This window comes from Protomyctophum parallelum (assembly GCF_964188405.1).
Source record: "Protomyctophum parallelum genome assembly, chromosome: 16".
Taxonomy (NCBI): domain Eukaryota; kingdom Metazoa; phylum Chordata; class Actinopteri; order Myctophiformes; family Myctophidae; genus Protomyctophum; species Protomyctophum parallelum.
In genome coordinates this window covers 14,221,505-14,231,454 of record NC_139711.1, presented here as the reverse complement: position 1 = coordinate 14,231,454, position 9,950 = coordinate 14,221,505, and the positions used below count along the sequence as shown (strand labels likewise).

The window sequence follows — 9,950 nt, the reverse complement described above, 5'->3', positions numbered from 1 at the left end:
AAACTGTGTCATACAGCACAACCACACAGCTGTGTGACAATAGTGTTGCATAAAAGTAACGACTAAATCAGAGTACTGGTCCCATGTAGGTGTCTGCAAACACACACACACACACACACACACACACACACACACACACACACACACACACACACACACACACACACACACACACACACACACACACACACACACACACACACACACACACACACACACCTTTATAGTCACAGGAGCACCTGTTCAGGCAGGCACACACACTTGGTCCTGACATGCAACGCACGCACACACGCCTGTCAATCACGCTGAAAGTGAGATGAGTCACTTCAGGAAACGTTGATTAACATACAACACCTGCGTTGTCATGGAGACAACACACACGTTGCCAGGGACACACAAGTAAGACGCGCAAACGCGGGAAGCGAACGCAGCTCGTGTGTGTGCGTGTGCGTGTGTGTGTGTGTGCTACAGCTGCGCCCTGTGTGTGTGTGTGTGTGTGTGTGTGTGTGTGTGTGTGCTACAGCTGCGCCCTCTGGTGGCGGGCGGGTGGTGTAACAGCGGGACAGACAGACACACAGACAGACATTCAGCCCTTGCTGTCATAGTAAGTGGCTCACTGCGTTCGCAACCACATGCCTGAACCAAGCCCCCAGTAAGGCTTCAACGTTGAAGATGCCACTACCTACTGGCAAAATGTGGAATTGCAGCACTTTAATGGAAGTGGACGGACGTTCATGATGTCACGTGCGGCTAGGCTCAACTTCCGCTCGCTCGAGCCATTGAGTTATAATTATACTTCCAGAAGTCTTCCGGGTGCTTCAAAACGCCACTGAGCAACTTCCACTGAAATGAATAGCACGCTGTAGTCCTCGAGCGCCCTCTACAGTCTACAACATCAACTGTTTCTGGACCAGGGCCCACTTAAAACTCTCAAAATTGGGGTGGTGGGGGGGACAAGACGTACCTTACTACTATTGTATTCTATTTTATAGTTTTATTTATTTATTCATTATTTATCATTCAAATCTTGGGGTTTGGTAAATATTTGGGGCCCTACTTGCAATATACTCATGGCCCACCAGTGGGCCAGAGTTGAGAATCTATGCTCTAGTCTACATTACAACACTGTATAAAAAACACTCCATATCAGGCGGCGGATGCGTGCATGCAACCTCGCCCTTTAGGGCTAGTTAAAAACTAGCACTTGTGCTAATACACTGTAAACAATGCATCTGCAATGCAATGTAATTGTGATGTCCATGCCAAATAAATAAACATAACCTAACATGTTCCAGCATGTCTCTCCTCACAGCTCTCAAAGAAGGCAATGGCCATAGATGCATACTCATGCATGATTCACTGCCGATTTATACTTATTGATAGTATGTACATTATGTTCACTCATTCATACCCAGCACTGACTGTTAGAATCTAAGTCTTTCATTTTGTTATTTTATTATTATCTTATATTTCCTAGGAAGTGTGGACATTGGTTCAGCGTCTTGTTCATGTCATGCCCTACAGCACAACCTCCTGATCTCTGTGAGTCAAGACTGTGTCACTCTGTCTCTCTCTCTCTCTCTCTCCAAGACAAGACATTACACCTACAGGCAGGTACTGGGGAGCAGACGTGATGACATCAGAGCTACAGTCAGGCAGGTACTGGTAGCAGTCTTATAAACCTTTAGCAAAAGACAGGAGAGACAGTTTGACAGTCTCAGCCCAACCAGACAGGGTAGAACACCAGCCTCGTTGGGACAACAGAAGATGATACTTTCTCACAGGTAAGTGTTGTTCTGGTTGGTCAAACTACATCTGTTCACATGATCGCTGATTCGCTATATAGCTGCTATCGATTAACTTCGTGGCGATTATTCTATCAATTACTTTTCCATGGCTTTCTGAAATTACATCACGTGGCAGCCAAAGTCTATGGACTGTTTTGTTTAGAGCCTAATTAAAAAACAACCGGTCGCCAGCCAAGTCTAAGGACTTTAATGTTTGTTTAGGGCAGTAAATGACAACGTAAGACGTTATCTGACTTAATAAATATTGACCTAGCTGCGCCCCACTTCACATGAGTGTGATTTTTGTAAAGCAATCGGATATTCGTGAAACATATATATTTTTTGAGTGGCGCTAGCCCCTTCTATGCCCAACTTTGTGTGTCTGTGTGTACCACGGAATGTGATGATTTGATGCGCCGAGCACGGCATGTGATGATGTATGATGATAAGAGCACCCCTCACCTCACACAAGTGTGATTTTTAATAATCTGCTAAATCTTTTATATGCCAATGAACTGACACGATTATCCATGTAGTATGATTAACCACTTAAGCAAATGTTGTACTAATAATATATCATACAAACTCAAGATCTATATTTACAAAATCACACCCGTGTGAAGTGAGGGGCACTAATATATGATGATTAGGTGATGTAATGGTGATGGTGAACAAATTCTCTTTATTGTCAATGGCGTTTTTAAAACAAACATTGAACTAAAAACAAACATTAAACCTGTATATAGGAGGGGCTAGCGTCCCTCAAAAATAGACAATCTATTAATCTCACTAACCATCGCGATGTAACACGTTGTGAGCTTGTATATTTACCCTATTGGCCTGAATATAAGACTAGACTATTTGACATTCAATCAGTGTTGATTTCGTCGACTAAAACTAAGGCAAAAATGTTCGTCGAATACCTTTTTCCACTGACGAAAAAGACACGATGGCCTAGATAAATGGAAACTAAATAAAAACTAAGCTATGATGACTAAAACTAAGACTAAATATACTGACAATTTCGTCAACAAAGAAAAACTAGACTAAAATGTTAGGAAGGGACTAGTGGACTAGAGATCCAGTATAAGTCATTACTACAATTAGTTGCATGCTGAATATAGCTGATCTACAAGCTGACAACGTGTCGCGCTGCAATGCGTTGTGAGCTTGTAGATCGTCTATTTTCAGCAAGTGAAAAAAAGTCATTACAACGGCATCAAGGCCCACCAAAATACATTTTAGTCGACTAAATCAACTGTAGATTTAATCGACAAAAGTCTTATGATATCGACTAAAACTAGACTAAACACTAAAACATTCCAGGTGACTAAAATGTGACTAAAACTAAATGAAGACTATTCAAGACATTATGACTAAAACTAAAATCAAAATATGCTGCCAAAAACAACACTGCAATGTTCCTTTTCCAGGGTGCATACGCTTTTCGGACCAGTCATTGGTCCAACATGCGGAAAACGACCGGATTAAGGTTGGCAAACATGCGTTAAGGTTGGCGAACATGCGATGCTCCGGTGCTTGCGGTTATGGTTAGGGTTTGAGGTAGGTTGTGGTTGTCGGACCAGTCAATGAGTCTTGAAAAAGAGTCGTCTTATATTCGGTTTGATCTATTCTACTGTATCCCTAAATTATTAGGTGTTTTGAGCCTTTTTTTTCCGCCTAAAATGTGATTACTGAACTGCTTTAAAATTAAATTGCTCATTTTATGATCTGTAGGTACATTTGCAAACATTTACACACTCTGAGTTAAATTAACACTGAGGATTTGCTGTGCAAAATAATGTTGCATTCAGTTATGTTAAATAGCAGCTGTAAAAGTAAAAAAGATTTTTTTATAGATGCTCGTTTGCTTGCCTGGGCTTATGCCTGAGCAGTTTAATTGTAGCATAACACTGAACACACGCACACGCACACGCACACGCACACACACACACACACACACACACACACACACACACACACACACACACACACACACACACACACACACACACACACACACACACACACACACACACACACACACACACACACACACACACACACACACCTGATGTAATGCCAGCATCCACTTGAGTTAAAACGAAAATTACTTGCTATTTATAGTAATCTATTCTCAGTCTCAGTCTGAACGGCGATTAACCTGTCAAACAAGTTAGAAAAAGTACATTTGCTTCTGAGATATAGTAGAGTAGGAAGTATGAATACCAACAAAGTCGCCCTTTTACCAATACGCTCCGGGCATACAGCCGGCAGAACTGCTCAGCCTGGTATTCCTAAAGTAAGTAACCTACGTGAATTATGCTTAAACGGTTAAACCTAACCTTATTCCAAACATTAACCTCATAAAACGGTGCCAAAACCTAACCCTATAGAGGGTATGCGCATGCTTAAAGTGAATGGCACATCGAGTGGCAAATAGAGTGGCAAAGCAACATGCAAATGTGAGTTTAACATTGTTTAATGTTGTTTAATGCATTCAGATAGGACTTTTCTGTTTGGATGCATGGGTTGTCAAGGCCAGAAAGTAGTTTTTGCCACTCAGTAGGCATTCCTGCTTAACTTCCGGGTTTGATGATGATGTCACGCGCATACCCTCTATTGGCCATATTCAGACCGCAGCCATCTTGCCAGCAAGGTGATGCCTAGGTGATACTTCCCATAGACAGCCCATTCATCCAAACGTAAAAAAGTCCTCTCTAATTATATTAAACAACGTCAAAATCACCAACAGCTGTAGGGAAAGCTCTTTCAATCTGTAAGGTTTTTGTTTAATACAAATCCACCATAGACATGTTGAGCTACTTCCTGTCAAGAAATTCAAGAGTATGGAAGGGCTCGTTATCAGTAAAGCAACCTCCTGCATTATGTGCAAATTCAAAACAGGTGGTACACATGGGCCGTTGTGATATTCAACGAGCACTTCCAAACTCCAGAACTTAGAAAAAAATCACAATCAAGGAATTTCTTGACAGGAAGTAGCTCATAAAATGTCTATGGTGGATTTTTATTAAACAAACACATTGCAGATAGAAAGAGATTAATTCAAGCTTTCCGTACAGCTGCAATGTTGGTGAGTTTGATGTTATTTAATACAATTAGATAGGACTTTTCTGTTTGGATGAATGGGCTGTCTATGGGAAGTTGCACCTATAGTTGAGTTGGCAGCCGTGTGCATATCGTCAATTCCTAAACTTAACCCCAGTAAAACTATGCCTAACCCTAAACTTACTTCTAACCTGATTCTCAGTAAAATAAAATAAAGAATACAAGAACTGCCGCACCGAGCGGTCGGCGTGAGGTCGGTGGAAAAGAAACGAGGGCCAGATGGATTATGGGCGACGGTACCTGTTACCGGAAGTATCAAGACATGGAAACTGTACTTAGTTACTTTACGCCGCTGAAGGTCCTTTACCTCCCCATGCAGGGTCCTGTTCCGAGGCTTTCTGCTACTGAAGCTGGTGACGGTGTTGCTGTTCCCTCAGGGAGCAGTGCTGCCCCTGGTGGCGGGAGCCATGTACAGTCTGCAGGCTCTGTCGTGGCTCCGCTCGCCTCACATCTCCACCAAACCCTCCAACGTGCTGCTGCGACAGTTGGCCCTCGCCGACTCTCTGCTGTTGCTGTACGGGGCCCTCAGGCTGGGGGCGGCAGCAGCGTGCGTCTGGGTGGACGTGGCTAGCCCCGTGAAGACCACGGAGATGTCAGAATGTCAGCTCGTGTGCGTGTTGTTGTGTCAGTGGCTCCTAGATGCTCACCACCTGGCCTCGTTGCTTCTGCTGGGGCTCCTGGGCTTGGAGGCCACCCTCGTATGTCACTGGCCGCTGCAGACCCGCGCGCTCCGGACATCTCACTTCGCCCAGCTCGGCTGCGGACTGGTGTGGGCGCTGGTCTTAATGGAGGTCCTGGTCTCGCAGGCTGCCTCGGTTTTTGTCTGGGACACAGCAGCAGGGCTCCAGGTGAATCCTCGAGCTCTGACGCAGCCACGACAACACGCTGCTCTGTCCCACTCCCTGCCAACCTTCTCCATTTACCTGCGGAGGGTGCTGTGGCTGACTGATTCCTGGCTCCACTATACTGTCCTCTGCAACAAACCAAAGAGAGCCAAGAGTTGCTTCCATTAGAACCGCTGCATGTGAAAAAGAAATATGCACAATGACTCATTAATTAGATATTTATTTTAATATTTATTTACTGCTTCAGTTTCCAGTATTATTCTGACTCTGAGTGCCTTCAGGCACTAGTTATTATTATTATTGTTGTTGTTGCTGCAGTGGTTGTTGTTTTGGTATGGTTGTCTACTGCAGCAGCCAATATAGGCTAATGGATTGGTTGCTTTTCATGACAGTTAAAATAAGACATTCTCATGTGCGACACAGTAATAATCACATCCTGGTTTATTTTGGTAGTAGTCTGGCGGCCAAGCCAAGGGGCCTTTTTGGCTAAAGTTAAAGTTGGCTAAATAAAGCTATAGATAGCTTTATTATCCGATTGGCAGCCAGTCAAGACAAAACAAAAAAAAGACTGGCCATCTTGCTTTATGTATCTGTGTGACATATTTGTCCCTTTAGTTTTAGGAGATCATTAGTAGGCTACAGAAGAATGGATCTCTTCCAATGGAATTAATTAGATTAGACCTAAAAGAAAAACACCTACAATAAATCTAAAATAGAAACAAAAAATGAGATCTAACTTTATTCTTTTTTTTAACTTAAATTTTCCCAATTATTTTGGGGACCACTTGAAATATCCGTAGGCTACGGTCCACCAGTGGGCCCCGCCGCCCCGGCCTACAGGTTAGGAATCTAAAGCGTTTTAGCTTATGCAATGATATTTATAATTTATGCCACCTTCCTAAAAGCTTAGTTCTTCCATCATCACATTTGTCCGATTAAAAAAAAACATCAAACTGTACCAACCTCAGACTGGGCTGGTCCACATTACACGCTGGTCCCTGTGTAGTGTAGCTGAATTCAGCTACACTACACAATCTCGTGTCGTGACTCGTGTGCATGCTTTGTATCAGCTCAGCTGTGTGTAAAACAAGTCAAACAAGCTGTTTAATGTTGATTGATGTGATGAGACATGAGAGACACATTACTGTAGTGTAGTTGTAGAAATGCTTTCGAAAGCACGCGATACACACGCACAAGGAGCGAAATCCAGGCGCCACACTGCCACAGCCATCGTCCTGACGTTGAACTAACCCCCATATAATCAATGTTATGGTTGTCCTTATCCTAATCATATCCTAATGCAGAAACAACTGAGCTACGTTCCTTGAAACTTTGAGAATCATCTGAAGGCAGCGTCTAGTGAGCTAATCTAGTGAGCTAATTTAAGACTTCCGGTGGACGATCTCTTCAAAATAAGAGTACCCTCTAGAGTATTGAAAAAAAGTTTAATTTGCACATTAAAACTACAAATTAAGCATTTAAATGATGCTATATGATGCTATAAGACTCACATTATGTTTCTGTGTAAGAATAAGTAATTAAATCCTTATAATAATAATAATAAAGTTATCTAAATGGATAAATGCTATTCACTGGAGTGCATGGACTTTATAAAGTGGACACTGGACAAAAGACGGCTCCGCAAGGCAACTATCTGGACATACCCACGCGTTCGGGGAGATGTCCTATACCACACCCCACTCTCCGCTAAGCGGGAGAGGTGTAAAATTCACAGTAGCAGACCTTCTACTGGGGTCAAGGCTGACAAAAAGTACCGTTTCCGGACCCAGAATGGACACTGGACAAAAGACGGCTCCGCGAGGCAACTATCTGGACATACCCACGCGTTCGGGGAGATGTCCTGTACCACACCCCACTCTCCGCTAAGCGGGAGAGGTGTAAAATTCACAGCAGCAGACCTTCTACTGTGGTCAACGCTGAAAAAAGTACCGTTTCCGGACCCAGAATGGACACTGGACAAAAGACGGCTCCGCGAGGCAACTATCTGGACATACCCACGCGTTCGGGGAGATGTCCTGTACCACACCCCACTCTCCGCTAAGCGGGAGAGGTGTAAAATTCACAGCAGCAGACCTTCTACTGTGGTCAACGCTGAAAAAAGTACCGTTTCCGGACCCAGAATGGACACTGGACAAAGAGGCCTCCGCGAGGCAACTATCTGGACATACCCACACGTTCGGGGAGATGTCCTCTACCACACCACACTCTCCGCTAAGCGGGAGAGGTGTAAAATTCACAGCAGCAGACCTTCTACTGGGGTCAATGCTGACAGAAAGTACCGTTTCCGGACCCAGAATGGACACTGGACAAAGAGGCCTCCGCGAGGCAACTATCTGGACATACCCACACGTTCGGGGAGATGTCCTCTACCACACCACACTCTCCGCTAAGCGGGAGAGGTGTAAAATTCACAGCAGCAGACCTTCTACTGGGGTCAAGGCTGACAAAAAGTACCGTTTCCGGACCCAGAATGGACACTGGACAAAAGACGGCTCCGCGAGGCAACTATCTGGACATACCCACGCGTTCGGGGAGATGTCCTGTACCACACCCCACTCTCCGCTAAGCGGGAGAGGTGTAAAATTCACAGCAGCAGACCTTCTACTGGGGTCAATGCTGACAAAAAGTACCGTTTCCGGACCCAGAATGGACACTGGACAAAGAGGCCTCCGCGAGGCAACTATCTGGACATACCCACACGTTCGGGGAGATGTCCTCTACCACACCACACTCTCCGCTAAGCGGGAGAGGTGTAAAATTCACAGCAGCAGACCTTCTACTGGGGTCAAGGCTGACAAAAAGTACCGTTTCCGGACCCAGAATGGACACTGGACAAAAGACGGCTCCGCGAGGCAACTATCTGGACATACCCACGCGTTCGGGGAGATGTCCTGTACCACACCCCACTCTCCGCTAAGCGGGAGAGGTGTAAAATTCACAGCAGCAGACCTTCTACTGTGGTCAACGCTGAAAAAAGTAACGTTTCCGGACCCAGAATGGACACTGGACAAAGAGGCCTCCGCGAGGCAACTATCTGGACATACCCACGCGTTCGGGGAGATGTCCTCTACCACACCACACTCTCCGCTAAGCGGGAGAGGTGTAAAATTCACAGCAGCAGACCTTCTACTGGGGTCAATGCTGACAAAAAGTACCGTTTCCGGACCCAGAATGGACACTGGACAAAGAGGCCTCCGCGAGGCAACTATCTGGACATACCCACGTGTTCGGGGAGATGTCCTCTACCACACCCCACTCTCCGCTAAGCGAGAGAGGTGTAAAATTCACAGCAGCAGACCTTCTACTGGGGTCAACGCTCAAAAAAGTGCTGTGCCTTGGGGCATTGACATGAAATCACTTTCTCTACGCAAGCTAAGTCAGGTCAAGGAGTTACCTCTAGCTTTGGAATGGGTGTCACTTGTGTGCGTTGATTGCATCTGTCTGTGCATTTATGCATTTGTTTGTCCTGACGAAACTTGATTATTTCTCGACTGTTTATTTTCTCGTATGACACGACATAGAAACTACTTGTGACTACTGTCTTTGTGTGCTGTCGAGCGGATGTTCTTTGCATCAGCTCAAAGGTATAGCCTGCTGTGTCATTCGATTCATTTGTCCAGATATGCCATTTATGATCTTTAAGGATGTACAATGACGCATATGGTGGCCTGTCGAAAAATACACACATACTGGTCAAAGCATACTCATTTTGGTGGTACAGACAGGATAAATTGAACGTTTTTGGAATTTTTGTGCCAGCTCTTAACAGGAGAAGTAAGGTCTGTGGGCTGTTAATTACTTCATATGTTGATAAGCTCTTTTCCTGCTGACATGTTTCACATTGTTCAGATTGAGCAGGTAATATTTGTGCAATAGTGTCTAAGATGCCTTTTTGTGACACGTCAAGTGGCTGCACTATGAATTGTGACATGTTCTTTGTAGATGGTAAGGCCTTGTCACCACATTGAGTACAACTATACAGACTAAGACTTTTCAGGCAAAGCAGGTCATCTCCAAGGAAAGGAGACCGAAGTGTGTATTCTACAAAGCTGTTTAATATGGTGCATACTTCTGTCCTAGAACATTTCTGAGACACTAATGACACTGATGTGTTGGCTAGATTGAATTTCTCAAGTTTCCGTCTAAATGTTGAGTCCTGCGCTGCTGC

At 44.5% G+C, this 9,950-nt stretch overlaps 1 protein-coding gene across 1 annotated transcript; it reads left to right on the top strand.

Moving 5' to 3' along the window:
* Positions 1–4,036: 4,036 nt before the first annotated feature.
* Positions 4,037–5,929, top strand: LOC310873230 (uncharacterized protein; the record flags this gene model as incomplete). Its single annotated transcript, XM_083785565.1, has 2 exons — positions 4,037–4,089; positions 5,236–5,929. Exon 2 carries the CDS (start codon positions 5,324–5,326, stop codon positions 5,927–5,929), a length of 606 nt encoding a protein of 201 aa, XP_083641691.1. The 5' UTR covers positions 4,037–4,089; positions 5,236–5,323.
* Between the last annotated feature and the right edge of the window lie 4,021 nt (positions 5,930–9,950).